Source organism: Chenopodium album, chromosome 15 (genome assembly GCF_948465745.1).
Source record: "Chenopodium album chromosome 15, dcCheAlbu1.1, whole genome shotgun sequence".
Taxonomy (NCBI): domain Eukaryota; kingdom Viridiplantae; phylum Streptophyta; class Magnoliopsida; order Caryophyllales; family Amaranthaceae; genus Chenopodium; species Chenopodium album.
In genome coordinates, this window is record NC_137848.1 from 47,142,622 (window position 1) to 47,164,393 (window position 21,772).

Consider the following 21,772-nt stretch of genomic DNA (forward strand, 5'->3'; position numbering starts at 1 on the left):
AAAATAATATAATAGAAAATTGCAAAAGATAGGCATGTTCAATATTGTGGCATTAATTTAATTATTTTTAATATATATTCGAGTGCAAGTAAGTTTATCTTTGTTCATTTGCTGATTAAATGTACAATAACCATGATGATTATTGTTCATTTAATCATCAAAATACACAAAAAATGCTTTGAGTGCAGCGTACACTCGGTTGTAATGTTAGTTGTATTACTTGTATATAACAACCTTCGCTTTGACATACTCTAACTATTCTAACCTTACATATTGTGCCATTAATTTATTTATTTTTAATATATATTCGGGTGCAAGTAAGGTTATCTTAGTTCATTTGCTGATTAAATGTGCAATAACCATGATGATTATTGTTCATTTAATCATCAAAATACTCAAAAAATGCTTTGAGTGCAGCGTACACTCGGTTGTAATGTTGGTTGTATTACTTGTATATAACAACCTTCGCTTTGACATACTCTAACTATTCTTAGCTTATATGCAATCTTGTACTGCCTCCGTTTTTTTTATTTAACACCATTTGACTTTTGCAATATTCACAAACTGCACTTGACTAACTTTTGTGATTTATAGTTACGATAAATATAGTCATGTGGCATTTTGTTTGAATCGTCTCAATGTAATTAATATCCACTTTTTATAATTTTACAATATCGGAGATATTAATCGTTAAAATAGTGTGTTGACAAACGTGATAATAGAAAGGTGTCAACTTAAAAAAACGGAGGTAGTAACTTGTAACACTCTCCATGTTTTTATTATTTTGTAACACTTTGATTTTTTTATTTATTTTTTTTTCATTTTTCTATTTTGACTAGCTTTGCTAATTTTAGATGAGGGACAAAAGCGTTTTTTGGGATCTTGTTATATTTTTACCCATTTATACTTCAGATATTAGCTTAGTAATTAAAAATATTGGTGATTGAAAATAGTGCACTAGTGAGCATGAAAGTAAAAGTGTTGTAATTTAGGGGTCAAGGAGGGAATTATGTCTATATGATTTATTTTTTAACCCCAACTTATTTCAATTTCGCCAATTGTGTTGAAAGTATATATATTGTGCTAATTGATGTTGTTTAGGTTTGCTAGCTTTTATTTAGTTGTATATTACTCACGATTAGGTTTGCCTATGGCATGACACGACCCAATAGAAAAAACAAGTACAACATGGCAAGCATGGGCGGATCTTTGCTTTTGGGTGGGCAAGGGTTCGGCCCCCAAAAGTATTTTTGATTTGTATGTTGATTTTAAGTAATGTGATGTTTAATAATTGTATATAAAAAGTTGTATATTGGTTACGTATTGTTATTTTTAATTAGCAAAAGATTAGGGGATCAAACTCCCCCCTCCCCAACTTTTTGGCTCAAAGTCTGCCATTGATGGCAAGGGTTACACAAGTTAAATTAAATTAGGCACGACACAATACGCTATTGTAGTGCTATGTCATAAGATTAACCCAAGCTAACCACATTTGTTTAGTATATTACAACCAGGCATGATATTACACAACAAAGGAAACTAAAATTTAGGGATCCAATAAGCATGGCACGATACGATATCAGATGGACGACACGGCTTGAACCTAGTTTGTCCTTTAGAAAATTTCAACACACATGGCGAGTTGACACGAAATAAAGGATGAAAAATTAGCTAGAGGGACATGTTGGCCTTGTTTGACAATTGGCTGTTGGTTGTTGGTTGTCGGTTGGTTTGATTGGCTGGTTTGACTAGCTGTTTGTATTGGCTTTTTTGTTGGTTGTTTGACTTTTTATTAGTCTAAAAACATGTTTGGTAAAATTGGATGTTAGATGTTATTAGTAACTTAGGTAGCCAAAAGCTACTCTAAGTAGCTTCATTTTGGCTTAAAAGCCAACTTTTCAATTGGCTGAAAAATCCATTTACCAAACACAAATTTTGGAAGCTAAGTTTGACCAAATTAAAAAGCCAAAAGTCAATAAAAAAAAGCCAATGAAAAGCCATTTACCAAACAAGCCCATTATTGTAAAATGTTGACCAGCTGTAATAATTGTATTAGATCAGTAAAGAACAAATAGATTAGTTATTTTGTCAGCCGAGAAATATGTCTAAGATGTTGTAAAAAAAAATAAGTCTAAGATGACACCCTAGTATCTTCATAAAACAACGAGCATGTTCTACAGTAGTTACTGTATATGAATATACATATACATTATCCAACCTCCTAAATAGAGGTGTCAAAAGCAGACCGATCCGACCCGACCCAAAACCGATCTCAATTCAAATTGATCCGACCCGACCTCATCATATCCGATCCGATCATTCGAATTGGCACCAATCCCAAACACATATGCATGATGAGTCATCAAGCCAGCTAACATTACAATCTCCAATCTGGATATGACCTCATCCAATCATACTGGCCTAGTGGACAAATAACTCGACCTAGAAATTATTTCATTTGATCTTTTTTTAGTTGACATGGTTTTTATTTATTTATTTTTAATTATGAATATTAACACAATGAACTTTGTATGAATCATATGAAAAGCTGTTGTATGAGACCGGACTCACCGTGAGTTCAATATATGATACAATAATATTCTAATATCTAACAATAATTTCTAATATATGACATTAATATTATAATATCTAACAATAATAATATATGACATTAATATTCTAATATCTAAAAATATTAGATTATTAGTGTCAAGTATTGGAATATTAATGTCACATATTAGAATATTGTTGTCAGTTATTAGATTATTTGAACTCACCGTGAGTCCGACTCACCCAATATTTTTTTTTTCGGAATTATATATATATATATATATATATATATATATATATATATATATATATATATATATATATATATATATATATAAGAGAGAGAGAGAGAGAGAGAGAGAGAGAGAATTTTATATTTGAATTTTGATAAAATTCATGTTAAGAACTCGATTGAATGATGTTAATATGATCTTGATTGAGTTGTTGCCATAGCTTATGGCCATTTAGAGAATTACTTATATGTTGTGTTTGGATCCTTCTATCAATTCATATGTAATTAACAAATTGTGTCAATTAATTTTATATGAAGGAATTATTTGACATCTACAACATAGAAAGGATCCAAATTGAATAAAAAGTTGAAATTATTTACTAGAAGAAAAATTACACAATCAACACAATGTTGTCACACGCAGAAACAAAACATTTAAAAAAACAACACAACATTGAAATGTTTCAAATTCTCCAAACTTATAAATCTATAAATTAGGAGTAATTTGAAAGTCATACAAGTATTTCTCAAAGAGAGGTATGTGATCATTGTAAAGCTTAATAGTCAATAAAATGACACCTTCTTCGTTTGGGCTTGGTATAAAGAATGCTTGCCCCTCATGTCTAATTCCACCTTGGGCCACAGTCTTGGGCTTTCCCCAACCAAAATCTCCTAAATTAAAAGGGAGTTTGGCCCAAGAATTTATCACGAGGTTTGGACATGTAACATGTTGCACCCCACGTACGAGTGTATCTAGATTAGGTTGTGATTCTATGTAATCAATTGCCGATCTCAAATATTCCGTGCTTTCAACTTTCTTTAGCGCTTCGTGAACCATACTCGCGGCATACGATACCGGCTTGCACGTCAGATCACGCGCCTTAGCAATACAAGCTGCAAAGAAAACTACATTTCCAAAGTACCCTCGTGGTAGAGTTGGATCCTTCAATCTTGACCGCCCATCAGTGGGTATATAGAGTTTCACATATTGATCACCAGTTAAACCGCGTGCTTTGCACGTACTTCGCCATATGTGCCCAGCTAGCACCTCGTATGTACTTAGCTTGTAGGTTTGTACCTCCTGTGGTTGTGATGTTGCCTGTAATTTTAAGGTGTTTATGTTATGTTTAGAGAATTTGAACATACATTCCCTTGCGCTTGCCATTTCACCTAATTAAAATCATAGCCACCTCAAGAATTTAGTCATTATTTGCTGAAAATTTTATGATACAGCAGTTTGTAGCTTGCTTGGTACAGACAAATAACACGGAAAGAACATATAGCTGTTTTGTAAAAAACATATAGCTATTTTGTAAAGCACATATAACTGTTTTGTAAATAACATCTAAGTTTACATTTTTTTTGTATATCTAAAGAAAATTTGTAATATTAATAAAGAACATGATAAATATTACATAATGAACATTATTTATATATATATATATCCACCATAATTTTAAGACAAAATTCAGAGAACATTTCACAATAAACAATGAACATTATATCACAAATAAAAGTGTATTACACTGACAATCAAAGAACATGGACATATATTCTTTTCATTCTCTTTTGGTGCAAATATGTTCCTTTTACTTTAAGTATATGTTCATTACATATTAATATAGTATGTTCTTTTCAGTACATCTATATGTTCTTTACATTTGTATGATAAGTTCTTTCCGCAAAAACGTCTGTACAACATAAAGTATCCACGCCTGTAGGAACCACACACTGATTATTTGCTATATAATTTTATTTGCTCAATGCACGCGAATTTAAAATAGGCAAATATAAAAGAAAGAATTCGTTATTTGAATTGGTTAATAGGCAATTTTCGTTTATCAATTCTAGTAGACAAGTAGTATTTGAAACTTTTCGTATAAGATAGATTATGTATTATTCACATGTTTTGTTTTAACCATAGAAATGAGTCAACCATCAGAAATCGAATAATGATAAAGAAAATTAAAGTTTGTGTTAGAATGTGACTCAAACCTGTAAGACCCTTGGGTAGTACGGGTGGCAAAGGTGGCTCATACTCCAAATGTCGAAACTTGATCTGAGGCGGGTCACGAGGAGCAACATAGACGGCCCGATCGTGGAAGGGCATAACGGCGAGGTCAAGCCCCCTAGCCAATCTAGCCCATGATACAAGGAAGTAACCAGATCCAACTCCATCAATTACATGGTGATGTGTTGCGCACCCCATGCATACACTACCACACTTGAATCGTGTGACTTGTACCATTAGCAAGGGGAACGACGAAAGGCCACCCGAGAAATCGCACGTAGGGATCACTACCTTGCGAAAATCGGTACCTAAATCCGCAAGAGTATGCGTTGTTTCTACCTCTTTAAATAAAGCACCGGCCGCATTGCAATCGATCTCGTATCGACCATTCTCTTCATTCTTTTTTAATCTTCCTGCCATCGGATAGAATGGTACTAAAATTTTACTAAGGGACTCCTTTAAAATTTTTGTGTCGAAAAATTTTGGACCGTTATTATCCTTTAATGGACTATAAACGGCTATAATGTTGGTGTGGGAATATGGCATGCGTATGATCATGTCTAGCCTCGAGAGCCAAAGATTTTTCTTAGGAGTCTCCTCGGCCGGGCGAACCATGGTAGACTCTCTTACGATCACGCTCATTTTTGTTATCTTTTTTGGTTTCTCAATCTTATGTTTAAAGCTTAAAAAGTGCTTAGCAATGGAGGACTTATGAATTAGTGCTTGGGATGCAATTAGCGTACACTTTTAAGTGATCAAAAGTTATCTAGGCTAACTACTATGTGATAGAATAAACTTAAAGGAAGAATATTATACTTCTACTCGTATAATATATTATGGATTGAGTGAGTCATGCTTTGTCTTTGAATTATTAGTGATGATTAATAAATTTTATCACCTTAATGAAAGTGATAATAGGAGACTACTAATAATAAAAAAAATAAAAAATAAAATTTTAAAAAAAAAATAAAATAAAATTGCATAGAGAATTGTCAAAATAAACTTTATAGATAGAACACCTTAAAATTGTTTTTTGTGGTCTTGTTTGGTGTAGTTGGGATATAAGATTGAGATAAGCGATAAATTTACATTATTTCTTTATATTTTTTATAGGGGAAATAAGTGAAAATAAGTGATTTTTCTTTAATCTTTAATCTTTAGACAAATAAAAGAAAACAAAGGGAGTAATATGTTGTGTTAAAATTTCTTGAGAAACTTATCAAAATATTAGCCAACAACATATGAGTAAAAAATTGACCTATATAACGTTGTACTTAGAAATAATTGGGAATATAGTAAGAGGATTTAATTTCGATATTTTTTTAATGAATGATTGAGAATATACTTCACAAATATGGATTATCTTGTTATGGTTTGGAATCATTAGAATTTAGAAATGACTAGTGGAGGTATATTCTTTTTTAATTTTGAAGATGAAGTCATTGATTGCTACATGTTGCACCAAATACACTTGATTCTTTGAAGTACTCTTACCAAACTTTTGGTGATCAACAACAGTTGGAAAACAGCAGTTGATTAATGGTTAGAAACTTATTTTTTTTTTAGTTTAAAAATATCTGTCAAATTTTGACTTTTTGTTTTATTTTATTTTATTTTATCAATACTAAAACATGTTATCATGTTTTTTTATCAATACTAAAACATGTTATCATGTACAAATGTAATTAACTATTCAAAAAAAAAAAAAAAAAAGTACAAATGTATTTTTTTTTTTTTTTTGGAATTAGTATAAATATTTTGTTTTTTTAGTTAACATGCTTTGACTTTTTTCGTGATTCACATATTTTACTTTGACTTATACTTCCTCCGTTTTTTTAATTGACAACGTTTGACTTTTACACTATTCACATAACATGTTTTGACTCGTTTTGTGGTTTATAAATACGATAAAATATATTCATGTAACATCTTGTTTGAATCGTTTCAATGTATATATTATTAATATCCAATTAGTTTTGTATAATTTTACAATGTTGATGATTAGAGATATTAATCATTAAAAACTTGCATTGGAAAACGTGATAATAGAAGGTGTCAACTAAAAATAACTGAGGAAGTATATTTAATTTATTGTTAACAAATCACATAGTCATGTGAGTTGTCTTAAGAGATTTATAGTAATATATTTTTAAATATCAACTTTTTATGATCTTCGGTTATAAATAATAAAAATATATCTAAATTTTAAATAATGTGTTCGTAATTGTGTATCAAAAAATTGTGTCAACTCAAATGAAGTTGACATAATATATTTTCAAAATATCAATTTTTTTATTTAATTAAAAATATTCAGGTTAAATTTATGTGTTGAAAATGTGGTAATTACAGATCAAACTATATTAGCTATTCATATATGAAGCCACGAAGGGAGTACAAGTAAAATCAAAAGCGATAGATGAAGAAATACTAGCGAAATCATGCTCGAAATCAAGTACAGTAGTAAAGAATAAGAACATCATTACGATATGTCTCACAGATTAGCAATTTAGAATTATCCTGTCCATTTGCACTACCATATTAAAAGAGGAAAAAAAAAAAAAAAAAAAAAAGACTACACGTAAATTAAAGATCCAATATACGTAGTATATGTCGAATTTTGAGAGCTAGATGGCCTGATCTCATATGGGCCTGTCAAGCTCAGCTTAAAGCTCAATACATTTTATTTGCGACTCCAAGTCTAGCAGAGTAGCAGTCGTTTAAAATCCAAACTGATAAGGCCTAATTGGAATGAAATCTCTAACAAGTTAACATACCTTGGATTAGTAGGTTAAATATTAAGGAGTTACGGGGAAAGAGAAGGGTAAAGGAATCCTCACTAAAGTCCCCACCTTTAAGTTGTCGTCAGTGAGGATTTAATTGTATGGTTGTGAGATATAACCCTTATCATTAGATCAAGTACTACTTGGTAACTAAATATAAAATTTGTCATATGTGAATTAAATACAGTACACAATTAGTCATATATGTACTGTACGCTAGAAAATTTACAGCGGTCATTTGAAAAATGACTACCATATTATTTTAAAGATATATAATATGATCGGTTTATTTTTTTACGTTATAAAATGGTCACAATTAGTCTTAGAATATCTAAAATGTAAATATAAATTTTAAAAATTTTAATCCAACAAAAATAAATATTTTTTGAGAAATTATAAAATAAAAATAAAAATTACATAAATGAAATTAAAAATTTGATCAATCAAAAAAATGTTGATAATACTATTTAATACTCCCTTCGTCCCTTAATACAAAGTCTCTTTCTAGCATTTATTACTCACATAATAAAGAGAAATAGATTTTTAATATAGGGACAGAAGGAGTAGTAGCATTAATAAAGTAATATAATTAATTACTTGGAAAAAATATATCAATTATGATCTATATAATCATTAAAACATTATGGTATTCATATTTCAAACGACTACTGTAAAATTTTCTGAAAAATCGTGCAAGTTACAAATGAATAACACTTAAAAGAATGGAGGGAATGATTAATAATCCAGATGTGTGTATATATATATACTATGTCCATTAACAGTTATTTGCAGCAAAAGGGGTATGCGCGGACTCCTAGGCAAAACTTCTTAAACATGATTATTGAAAGTTGTGGACATGTATTTAACTACTAATCAATTTAAAAAAAAGATTACAATTAAACTATGGTTGCCCAGAACCACCACCACACGCCACCTAGAACCACCACCTATGCCACCCAGAACCCACGAACCACCACCCACGCCACCCACAAATCACCGAAACCACCCACAAACCACCGAAATCCACCTTTGAACCACGAAAACCATCCAAAACCCACCAAATCTGAAACCCAAAAACCAAACCCACTCACAAAATAGCTACCGGAAAAACAATAACACCCATGAAATAGCCACCCACAAACCACCAACACCCACAAAATAACCACCAACACCCACGAAATAACCACCCACGAACCACCAACACCCACAAACGAACCACCAACACCCACGAAAAAATTTCAGATCTACCGAACCCGCTTACAAACCACCCCCCACAAACCACCAACAACCACTCACGAACCAAATGAGAGATGAGAAAGTAGAAATGATGGATGAGAAATGAAGAAGGAGATGATAGATGAAAAAGGAAGAAGATGATGGATGAGAGAGATGAAAATGGAGGGGAGAGATGGTGGGGAGATGGATAAATCAGATATTTTTTGGGGAAAATTTTAGATAATTACATTAGATTAGAGTTATAATAATTTGTAATTATGTATAGTATTATGGGTTAACAATTTTTAAATGAGGGTATTTTGATCATTTTATTAGAAAAAGTTACTACATATATTAGGAAAGAAATAATTTTGTTGCAAATAATAAGTAGCACCCTTTTTTGGTAAATATTGCAAATAACTGTTAACGGAGGTAGTATATATATATATATATATATATATATATATATATATATATATATATAAAGAGAGAGAGGGTAAAGTACCAATAAAATTATGCATACAAATGTTGAGATAAATGACAATATATGTAAATGAGTTTTTATTGATGCATTTCCTCTTTTAGACATTTCAGAATAATCAATACAATTTCTTTTTGGACACGGTCTATCATTATGTAAATGCTTTAACCTAATCTCTCATGGTCCATTTACCCTCCACTCTCATATGTTCGCTTTTCTCACAATATAAAGTAATTTCACTAACTTACTTCACTAAAAATAACTTAATTTATAGTCTCTTATAAAATACTTTTTAACTACGAGCTCAAAATAAACCGTCAATTATTCTAAAACAGAAGGGATACTATTTCTTCAAATTATAACCTAGGAACAAGGGGAGAATAGAAATCATACAAATACTTCTCAAATTGAATCATATGGATAGTATAAAGCTTAATAGCCAATGAAATACTACCATCTCCATTTTGGTTTGCAATCAAATATGATTGGCCTTCATATTGGATCCCACCATGTCGGAAAAATTTGGGCCTACCCCATCCAAAATCAGCCTCGTTAAACGGGATATTTACCCATGAATTAATGGTAAAATTTGGACAAGTAAAGGTGTGGGCCCCACGAACAAAAGCATCCATATTTGGTTGTGATTCAAGGTAATCAATTGCCGACCTTAAGTACTCAATGTTGTTCATTTTATTCACTGCCTTGTGAATCATGCTAGCAGTGTACCATAACGGCTTATTCCTTATGCTACAAACTTTAGTAACACAAGCAGTGAAGAAGATTGAGTTTCCGTAGTAGCCGGGTGGCATTACGTCCTTTAGTCTTGATCGCCCATCAACTGGTATGTAGAGCTTCACGTCTTGTTCGTCCTTGAGGCATCGTGCATTACATGATGTGCACCACACATGCGCAGCTACCACGGTAAACGTACTTAGCTTGTAAGGCTGTGTTCCTCCTTGAGATGTTGCTAGTAGTTTTAAGGTGTTGATTTGTTCCTTGGAAAATTTAAAGTGGCGCTCTGTTACCGTGGGCAGTGCACCTAATGCATAGTAATGGATGTTACAATTAAGGACTAAAGAATGATTTCACATATATAGACTAGCTATTTGTGAAAGAAGAATGTTAGACTAACCATGCGTCTTTATATTATACGGAGTTACAATTAAATAATAACAGAGTTTAAAATTCATAAAAGCATGAGTGGTCCATTTGAATGTGAAATGGAGGTAACAATAAACCATTAATATGCAAACATGTGACCTTTTCTTATAGATGTATAGCATGATAGCTTTAATTTTGTTTTGTTTTGAAAATAATCTCATTATATGTCTTTTTAAAATTAAGCAAAAAACCACAAAAACTTAAAGATAAAATTGGTGGTCTCAATAGCATAAACTTTTATAATTACAGTATGTATAAACTTTCATAATTACAGTATGTAGTAATAGATAGAACACCACCAACCTTCATTGGATCCATAAAATATCATATAAATAAAGTCGACCATTACCTCATAGGCAAATCTGTATTATTTTAATACTTTTGTTTTTTATTTTATTTATTTTTATTTTTTTAATTTTTGAATATGCTTTTATTTTCTTCTCCCTCCATCCCTTATCTACATTATGTCTGCTTAATTTTTTGGGGGTTTTAAAATTACATGCCCATTTCTATTTAAAGAATATACTCCCTCCTTTTTTAAATACTTGTTCCATTTTTACATGCGCGGAGTTTTAGGAGAAATTGAAAAAAGTAATAAAATATGAAGGTAGTGGGTTTAATAACGTAGTAGAATAAAAAATTGTAAAAAAACAAAAGTAGTGGAGAGAATTGGAGGAGAGAGAATATGAAATTAATAAAATATGATTCATGGTGGGTCTACTAGGTGAGAGAAATTAATTAAATATTATAAAAGCTTTCCAAATAAGGAAATGTAGCAAGTATTTAAAAACGGACGAAAATGAAAAGTGGAGCAAGTATTTAAAAACGGATAGAGTACTTTTTTACTATATTACCTCTTTTTGATGAGTTATCATTCTGCAACACTTTTTCTTTCTATCTCTTTAATACTCTATAATTACCAACTATATTTTCTTTTTCTATATATCTCTCTAACCCCATCTGTACATTTATACTTCTTAATCATGGATTTTAAGGAATCTCTAATTTTCTTAGTTTTCGTAAAAAAAAAGGAAATAGGCATGTAAATAAGGGACTGATGGAGCATTGGTTATGTACCTCCTTTCTTCAATTCCCAAATTTCTAAGTTTCTAACTTTATTATTTCAATGGGTCATGTAAGATTTGTCGTATTATGTAGTTTCATACTACCTCCGCTTCGGATTACTTGCAACAAAGTACATGTTTGCGGACTCCTAGGCAAAATATTGAAAGCATGATTATTGAAAGACAAGGGTATGTGCTTAAGTATTAATCCAACCCAAAAAAAAAAGAAAAAACAAATTCAAACTTAATTAAATTAAATAACCCACCACCCATCACCAAACCCCACGAACCCAGCACCACCATCACCAACGACGCACCTAGCACCACCCATCACCATCGACGCACCCAACACCAATATCACCACCAATGCACCCAGCAGCACCCATCACCACCGTCGCACCCAGCACCAACATCACCACCAACGCAACCTTGAACCCAGCCATCACCACCGTTGCACCCAGCACCAACGTCACCACCGATGCACCCTTGAACCCAGCCATCACCACCGTCGCACCCAGCACCATCACCACCAACACATCCTTGACCCCAGCCATCACCACCGTCGCACCCAACACCATCACCACCAACGCACCCTTGAACCCAACCATCACCATCGTCGCACCCAGCACCGACATCACAACCGACGCACCCTTGAAAACCCCAAGCACCCTTGAAAACCCCCAAATCTAGAAAAAACACAAAACCACGAAAACCCTTTAACCCACCATCACCACCACCATCAACCCAGCGAAACCACGTGAACCAACCAACGCACAAAACCACTCACCCTTGAACCCACCAACCCACCACAACTCACCCACCAACCCACGAACCTAGCAACCACGAACAAATCAACCACGAACCCACAAGCCCTTTTCTATCATCAATTAAACCTTTAATTGGGTCAAATTTAACCATCAAAACTCTAGATCTAGTATTTTGATGGTTAAATTTGACTATAAAACCTTCGAATTTGGGTTTCATCGGCAATGAGAAAATAAAAGGCAAAGGAAGAGAGAGAAAATAGAGGCGGCGATGAAGGTCGTGGTGGTTGCCATTGAAGATGGTGGTGGTGGTAGTGGCGGTGGTGATGGTGGTGGTTGCCATTGAAGAGAGAGAAAGCTTATGAAGGAAGATGTTGAAATGTTGAATGTAGATGGAGGAAGGGAATGAATTTGGTGGTAAGGTGAAATTAATTAGCCTTAGGGATTAATGTAATAAGAACAAATTTATAGTTTAATTAGGATGTTAAAAAAAAAGTAAGGGTAAAAGTGTCATTTTATAGGGAAAAAGTTACTAAAAGAGGAAAGAAAGTAAGTTGTTACGAGTAATGTGAAGCGGCCAAAAAAGAAAGTTATTGCGAGTAATATAAAGCGGAGGTAGTAATATTTTTTATTTTTTTATTTTTAAATATACAATACATTTTTACTAAAATACACATTTCTCGAACACTATGAAGTTGTAATTGAATAAAACCTTAAGGACATTAAATGTCCGCTTTCACGTGTATAACAAAATCAACAATAAACGATTAGCATAAAAAAGACAGAAAGACTTGCATGGACCTGGTCCATAATAATACGATATTTATACACACGCAACTGATATTATATTGAACATAGTGACCCTTATTTTTGACATACTAATCTTTATTAAAACTTGTATAACATTTAATGTTATTATGGACTTGAATACAACATTATAACCCTAATTTTAACATAGTGACCTTTATTTTTCATATTGACCAGTATATAAAATATTTCATTAAAAAATTTAACCTCTTATAGCCTACCAAAATGACTTTTATTTCAACATAGTGACCTTATTTTTATTATAGTGACCTTTTTTCTTATTAATAAAACAACCATAGTTTCTCTAATATTAGTGGTCCACAATAAATTAGTGTGAACCAGGTTCATTTAAAAATTTATGTAAAATAGATTAATATATAATGTAATAAATTGAAAAATATAACATATGACAAAAAGAATGAATCGGAACAAAATTGTAGTCAAAATACACAATGAATAATGTAATACGGAGTACTTCCTTTATTATTACGTTGTTGTTATTTTTTTTTTCAGTTGCAATGAAAATGTAACAATAATTACAACACACTTTTAAATTGTACTATTGCCATTATTTAAAGCTTATGGCTCATTTGATTATACTCTTAATAACATCTTAACCCCGTCTTAAGTGTATTACTACCTCTGTTTTTAAATACTTGTTCCACTTTTTATTTTCTGTCGTTGTTAAATACTTGTTCTATTTCTTTATTTAGAAAGTTTTTACAATATTTAATTCATTTTTCTCAATTTATGGACCAAACACAAATCATATTTTTTTAATTGCACATTATCTCTTCTCCAATTCTCTCAAATACTTTTGCTTTACCTACCCATTATCTCCATATTCTATTACAAAGTATTTTCTCTAATTTCTCCTAATAATCCGCACATGAAAAAATAGAGCAAATATTTAAAAATGAAGGGAATATATCATATAAGATCTACTTTTCTTAATAGTGCGATAGAGTGTGTAATGTGTTGCAAGATTGTAATTTATAAAAAACAAAAGAAGTATAAGATAAACAATTAAACATATACAAGTACTTCGTACTTTTGTAGATGATGTGGGATGTCCATCTTTGTTTTTGGTGATCACAAGATTCACAACTCACGAGGGGCAAGCCCCCTCTAGGATGTCCATCTTAACTTTGTACTCGCTGGTCATTAGATCTTGTCAGATTTATCAATCAATTGCCCTCTCCAATCTACTCCCTCCATTTTTAAATACTTAATCCATTTTTTCGTACGCGAAATTTTAAGAGAATTTGAAAAAAGTAATAAAATATGGAGGTAGTAGGGTTGGTGGAAAAATAAAAAATTGTAAAAAATCAAAAGTAGTGGAGAGAATTAAAGGAGAAAGAATATGGAATTAATATTATTGGGTCCACTTGATGAGAAATTAATTAAATATTGTAAAACTTTTTCAAATAAGGAAATGGAGCAAGTATTCAAAACGGCCAAAAAAGAAAAGTAAAGCAAGTATTTAAAAACAGGGGGAGTATAATACAGTTTCTGTTTTCTTATTTTGGATAACCAAAATATTGTTCCTATTTCTATTTTTGGATATTATGTAAAGACTATTATACTCTAGGTTTTTTAACTTTATTCATTGTACTTCCTAATTTACCCTTGAATTTTGCACATGCATTGTACTACCCCGTATTTTTATATGTATTTTTCTAATTAAATAATTAATTATTATTTTCTAAAAAGGGTATTTTAGTAATTTAACTTACTATTTAAATCTTGGAGCCAAAATGATATTTGAATTTTGGCGCCAAAAGTATTTTAAAAACAAATTATTATTTTGGATAAGATTTATTATCCATTTATCCTATTTTAAAAACCGGATTATTTATATATTTTGGATATTTTAATTAAGGCAAAAGCTATATTTTATTATTATTTTAATAAGTCCGAAAATCCCATTTATTTGGCTAATAAATTTCGGATTTTCCTAAGAGAAAATCTGATTTTATTAGTTAAATTATTTGGTGAATATTTGGTATTTTATTATTTAATTATTTATTATAAATAAAAATTATTTACACAATTATTTTAATTCCTTAAAACTAGCAAAATAATTTCCTAAAGTACTAAATAGGAGGGCCGAAAATATGAGCTTGGGAAAGCTCAAAAATTTCGGCCATCCCATGTAGATTTTGGGAAAAATATTTTGGTAATTTCTATTTTTAATTATCTCCTAAAAATCTCCTATTTTCCTTAATTCTAATTCTCCATTTTTTTAATATCCAATCATCATATTTTCTTGCCATTCATTCTTCTTAATTATTCCCCAAGTAATTCCAATTTCCTTATTATTTTTCATGACATACATACTTCCATATTCAATTATACACAATCTCTTTAATATCAAAACTTTCCTTAATTCTTTTATTTACTTCTCCAAGTAATCCCTTAAACCCTACTTGCCATAATTCTTCCCACATTCTCTTGCTATAATTCTTGCATGAGCTAGCCTATAAATACCCCTCCATACCTCTCACATTCTTCACACCAATTCTCTTCTTTTCTTCTCATCTTTTTACACAAATCATCCCGTTTATCTTTAAAGCCAATTTCGGGCACTTCTAGTCATTTTTTGGGGTATTGCTGTTTCACAAAAGATTATTCCTCTCAAAAAATCCTTGAGGTTAGGCTCAAGAATCACCCAATTCGGAGTTATATCAAAGGAGTTATAGCCTCTGCAAGTTCTGTCTATTCTTTCCAACGAAAATCCAATTCTTCTCTTTTCCTTGGTTTCTTATCTTTTCTTCTTCTCTTCTCTTATTCAATTATTATTATTATTATTATTATTATTATTATTATTATTATTATTATTATTATGGGGGATTTATAAAAATTATTATGACTAGTTTTAATTATATAAAATTAGATTTTTAATGATGTCTATGAAAATTAATTTAAAAGGTTCATGTACATATAGTTGGGAGGTTTTAATTTAAATATTTGTGATTATTTGTTAACCTTATATTGATTAAGGTTATATTTATTTGTAGGGTGTGTCGATCAAGATTATTGAGGTTCCTTTAGTGTGTTTTTGCTAAGCAAGGATCAAGGTACGTTAGGTGGTTAGATACCTTGAAAGTGATAGGTTTGAATAAATATGTTTGAATGATTTTATGATGATTGAATTAAATTGAATTGAATTATGATTTATGAAATAAAAATCATGTTTAAATAAATTGGTTTTGATAAATAAATTGGAGTATTGATTTTATATCATGTTTTAAATAATTAAAATTAGGGAAATTCTCTTTGGTAACACTATAGTTTTTATTTTTCTCAGTGGTAAATTGCCAAAAAACTTATTATCGTTGGTAAACTTTAATTAGTTTTAATTTTTCAATGGTAAACTTAATAAAATAATTTAGTTAATTATTAACTATGGTTAAGGTTATTTTAAAATAAAAATAATAAAATTCCTAAAATACCCTTACTTAAAACACTCAAATACCTAAAATGCCCCCACTTAAACCTAACCTACAATCATCATCTTCATCCTCATTTCTTTCTTCAACCTTACATTTCACCATCTGACAAACAAGCTCTACTAACAATAATCGATTTTTGCAAAATTTTGTAATTAATCTTCAAATTGCGAAAATCAAATTTTTTAGCCAACCCCATTGATCTTCTTGTTGTGGCTATGATTGTTGCATTCAGAGTTGAAATTAGGCTAACTTATTAGAGAATCGTCCTACAAATTAATCAGAAAATCAAACCTTGCAATTAAATTTGGGGAAATTAGGTTGTTCATCAACTGAATTGGGGCTTTATATGCTTAAATTGACGGGCCACTATCTTAATTGAAGTAGGATAGTTGCGAATTTCGATTGGTGCTGCCTTGAGTTATATTGGTGGCGAATGGTGGCGAGTGCGGCTGTGATTTTTGCTAGACTGCGGCCAATTGTTGCCGTTGTTGTAGTGTTTGCGATTGTGGAGCAGTTGATATGTGGGTCAATTCGGAGCAGCTGTTGTTGTAGTGTTTGCGATTGTGGAGCAGTTGATATGTGAGTCAATTCGGAGCAGCGCCACTAATTGCGGTAGGTTGTGGGCTGCAGTTGGTGGTTAAATGGCGAGGTAGAATTAGTGAAGGTGAATGTTGTAGATTGGTGGAGCAAGGGATGTCTGGTGAGTTGGTTGTTGTTGGTGAATGGTGGTGTTGCTGTGATGCGTGGAGTAGCGGTTGGAGAGGGCTGAGATTGGTGATGCAGGGGTGTATTGGGCAGCAAGGTTGAGTGGCGGTTGGAGATGGTGGGTGACGGTGGTTGTGGTCAGGTGGTGCGATAATAGTTGAGATTGGGTAATGGTGGAATGGGCTAGTTTGAAGGGGAGTGGTTCTGGACGATGGCGGCGGCTAGGCGGTGGTTCTGGTTGCTGGTATTAGTTTTTGGGTTGAAGGATTTTGGATGAAAAGCTGGAATTGAGACTAGGGCTAAATTAGTCATTAAGTCTTTAGTTAACTAAGGTTAAGCTTATAATTTCATTAAGTTTACCATTGAAAATTTATAACTAGTTAAAGTTTACCAAAGATAATAAGATTTTTTGCAATTTACCACTGAGAAAAATAAAAACTAGAATGTTACCAAAGAGAATTTCCCTTAAAATTATTATTCATGTTTAAAAGGTTTGATTTTGAAAGCATGTGGATTTAAATAAAAAGGGAGTTTGAATTATTATTATTAAAAGTTGAATTATTGGATTTAAAAGGGGATTTAGTGAATCATTGAATTAAATTTATTATTAATGCTTTATAAGCATGTTAGTAATCCCACTATGCGGATTTGGTATATTGATAAGGCCTTGAACTTTGTATGGCCGGGTCTTTCCTCAAGAATAGGCTTGTAACATAAGAAGACTAGCTTGGGGGGTGTGCACACTTGGGAGAGAAATTGGTTTAATTGGTTTGATTGGTTTATTATGGAGGAATTGGTTTTAATATGAGAAATTGGTTTTAAAATAATTGGTATTGGTTTTATTGAATATTGATATTGGAATATTGAGGATCGGTTTTGAATCATGAGTTGGAATTATTGGATTAATTATTGGAATTGATTTCAAAAGCATGTTTGCAAATAAATTGAGTTTAATTATCTTACACTTACCGTACTTAGCATATTTTGCTAATCCGTATTTCTTATTTTGTTTTAGTTCGCCCTGTTTACCTTAATGGTAAGCAATGTTGACGAATTTCAGGTGGAGTCAATAAATTGATGTGTTGGAGTCTCGGATTTGGTTTCACTAAGTTAGGAATCTTGGTCTTTGTATCTATTTTTGAGTACTCATAACATTGAGTTCTATTTATAGTTATTATTAATAAAGAATTGTTAGTAAGTTGAGTAGCCTTGCGTAATCACGCGGCGGTAATACGCCTAAGTCTATCTCTACGGTATAATTATACTATTATACTAGTATTTCCGTAGAGGGAGATTTGGGGGTGTTACATGCATTGTACTTTTTTCCACTTTCACTCTCTAACTTTTGTTTATGATTGTACTTTTCACTTTTATATATGATTGTACTTTATCTACTTTCCCCTCCTATTTCTTAAATATCGTAAAAAACACACAAACAAGAACTATATTCCCTCCGTTTTTTTATTACATGCTTCTTTCTCATTTTGCACGTAAATTAAGAAAGTTAAAAATTCCTTAAAACTAATAATTTGGAGTATAAATATGTATGTGGGGTTAGAGCGAGATAGAAAGTAAAAGAAAAAGTGGTTGGGAATTAGGAGAAAGAAAGTATTGGAAATTGATGTTAAAGTACAAAAAAGAAAAATATAAAGGATGACAAATCATTAAAAAGATAATAATATTGTAAAAAAGTACAATCTATAAATAAAAACAAACACTTAATTTTGATGACCCAAAAAAGGAATATAGACATATAATAAAAGGACGGAGGGAATATTATGAGACGGAGGAGTATCTATTTATCTTACGCCTTTAGTACAATTTATATACGAGTAAATAACTATTTTAATGTCGTGTTTCTATAAAACAACATTTTATATTGGTGTATATTCAATGTTGAAGTTATTATAATCAAATCATGAACACATTTTCATATTGGTATAATTAATGTTAAATTTTGTTTATATATATTGTCACTTTTTTTTTTTTGAAACCGAACAAACTCGAGCTTGCATAGATGATAACTACTTATCACTTATCAGTCAACACATAAGGAGCAATCTCATGCAGAAAACATTAAAATTACGCTTTAAATATACTTTCTTTGTTTTTTTATACTTTAACACACCTTTTATCACGTTTTTCGAGAAGGTGATTAAACTAGATAAACGAATGAATTAAGCTACGAAATTTAAACCGTGTCAACTTATCCCTTTCTTCTTATAGGTGGTAAAATTTTGTAAATTAATTTATCTGTTTACCTAGTCTAATATCTTCCTTAAAATGTGTGGCGAAGGAATGTGTTGTAACTAAATAAAAACGGAGGAAGAATTTGTCAAATTCTTGTAATAGCCTTAAGAGCTAAAAAAAAAAAAAAAAAAAAAAAAAACTTTACGGAGTATGAAATAAATACAAAATTTTTATGTGGCTATAGTATGCATGACTAATTCTCATGCATATAACTTTCTCAAAAAATTCACATACATATAACGTAATTAATTGAAAAATAGGTTTTAGTCCAAACAAGTTATCTTTAAGGATGTGGGATTACTCCATTGAAAAATGGGTTTATATTACTCCAATGAGAAAATACAGTACTTTCATAAATAAGTGAAATAAAGTCAAAATAAAACAACAAAGATTACTCGAATAATAAAAACGTGGCAATTAATCACAAAAGAATAAATTCATAGATTTGACGATGTCATGAAACTAACCTGACAAGTCTTTAATTGGTACGGGTGGTAAGGGTGGCTCATACTCCAAATGCCGAAACATACTTTTACCTTGTGAAGGGTCACTAGGAGAAAGACATGAAGCCCTATTATGAAAGGGTTGAACCGCGAGGTCAAGCCCTCTTACTAGTCTCGCCCACGAGTTGATTAAGTGCGCACACGAAGCACCATCGGCTACATGGTGATGGTGCACAATCCCAAGGCTTACGCCGCCACATTTGAACCGTGTGAGCTGCACCATTAGCAAGGGGAACGACGAAAGTCCCCCTACATAGTCATACGTGGGAAAAACCACTTTTCGGAGCTCACTACTAGGCCTAAAATCACCAAAATCATCTAGCTCGTGTGTTGTCTCAACTTCGATAAATAATGCTCCTTTTGCGTTGCAATCGACTTCTATTCGACCTTTACCATTTTTCCACCCCGTTTTTAATCTTCCTGCCATAGGGTAGAATGGCACAAGGACTTTACTAAGTCCCTCCTTTAAAAGGGTAGTATCGAAAAATGATAATGAGGATGAGGATGAGGTTGAGGATGATGAGGACGAGGATGATTGATCAAAGACGAACAAAAGTTGAGTATGTGTGTAAGGCGAGCGGGTGATCAAGTCCAAGCTTGAAAGCCAAAGACTCCCCTTTGGAGTATCTTCATCTGCCGGGCAAACAGCTGTTATTTCTTTCACCTTGAAGTTCTTCATCTTACAAGTATTTTTTATTTGTGTCTCAAATTTTTTAAGAGGAACTAATTAAATTATGGAAACAAGAAATACTTGAAAAGGATTGAAGAAGAAGTTTTAGTTAGCTAAGTCATTGGTGATTCGGTGAGGATATATACTACAACAAACTAATACAAGTACAAGTTTTTGACAATTTAGTTGGCAGGCGGTTGTTTTGTTTTACATTAGATATTTTCTCCATTTACATACTTATTTCACTTTGATTTCTCCGCAAGATCACAATTAAATACGTAACGCATGATGTCATATATAGTCATAGTATTTTCAATTCTTTTACTTATAGAATGATACATAGAATTTAGGGCAAGTCCGTCCTTGCTCAAGATCACTCACACACACTCACCAAAATGAAAAAAAACAAAGACTATATATCAACGTACAAAAGGATTGTCAATATATTGGTGAGTTTATCTTGCGAGAAAGATAAGCGAAATCAACAAATAAATACGCACAGATTACGTGTTTTATTAATAATGCATTGGCTATATTCACAAACAGTAAAAGAAAAAGGTTTATTATTACTCTTGAGGAATACAATTACAGAACAGATTCAAAATGATAGCAAATGATAATCTTAACAAATTATCTTAAATTTCAAATTGTCAGACCTTCTATATAAGATAGAACTCAGCTAGGAATAACCCTAAAAAGAGTTTATATATTACTCCCTAAAACAAAAACAAAATTGCGCTAAAGCCTCAACAGAGAACTACGGCACAATCTAATAGAGTCTTGCGCCTAGCTATATAGTAGTGTACTATGAACCACACGACAATGTGTATCACGGAGTAATAGTACGGTACACGGTACACGCATCGTGTACCATGAAGCACCCGGTCGTGTACTAAATGGATCGACGTTTCAAGGCATTTTCTAAAACCTGACCTACAAGCTGCAACATAATATTGTACTCCCTTCGTCTCAGAATATTTGACGCAGTCAACATTTCATACATGTCAATGCACTAGTTTGACTTTATTTTAATATAATTAAGTATTAATGAAAATTATTTTTAAAATTATATTGTGAAACTTTTTATTAATAGGAAAATTTGTCAAGAATAGGCCAACTTTTGC

General features: G+C 31.7%; 2 protein-coding genes across 2 annotated transcripts; both read right to left on the reverse strand.

Annotated features, from left to right (window-relative positions):
* Positions 1–3,230: 3,230 nt before the first annotated feature.
* LOC145582370 (anthranilate N-benzoyltransferase protein 3-like) lies at positions 3,231–5,435 on the reverse strand. The gene is made up of 2 exons (XM_081639371.1): positions 4,778–5,435; positions 3,231–3,952 (listed from the first exon to the last, which is right to left on the reverse strand). The coding sequence occupies exons 1-2, from the start codon at positions 5,433–5,435 to the stop codon at positions 3,270–3,272; spliced, it is 1,341 nt and encodes a 446-aa protein (XP_081495497.1). The 3' UTR covers positions 3,231–3,269.
* A 4,005-nt stretch (positions 5,436–9,440) lies between these two features.
* Positions 9,441–20,715, reverse strand: LOC145582371 (shikimate O-hydroxycinnamoyltransferase-like). The gene is made up of 2 exons (XM_081639372.1): positions 19,943–20,715; positions 9,441–10,308 (listed from the first exon to the last, which is right to left on the reverse strand). Exons 1-2 carry the CDS (start codon positions 20,655–20,657, stop codon positions 9,626–9,628), a joined length of 1,398 nt encoding a protein of 465 aa, XP_081495498.1. The 5' UTR covers positions 20,658–20,715; the 3' UTR covers positions 9,441–9,625.
* Between the last annotated feature and the right edge of the window lie 1,057 nt (positions 20,716–21,772).

What these genes read in the sequence shown, in the direction of transcription:
- LOC145582371 (XM_081639372.1), bottom strand. Translation starts at nt 20,657, where the DNA reads ATGAAGAACTTCAAGGTGAAAGAAATAACAGCTGTTTGCCCGGCAGAT. An exon ending in ACCAATTAAAGACTTGTCAG is followed by an intron (nt 10,309 to 19,942) that starts GTTAGTTTCATG and finishes ACTATGCATTAG; the next exon opens with GTGCACTGCCCACGGTAACA.
- LOC145582370 (XM_081639371.1), bottom strand. Translation starts at nt 5,435, where the DNA reads ATGAGCGTGATCGTAAGAGAGTCTACCATGGTTCGCCCGGCCGAGGAG. An exon ending in ACTACCCAAGGGTCTTACAG is followed by an intron (nt 3,953 to 4,777) that starts GTTTGAGTCACA and finishes GATTTTAATTAG; the next exon opens with GTGAAATGGCAAGCGCAAGG.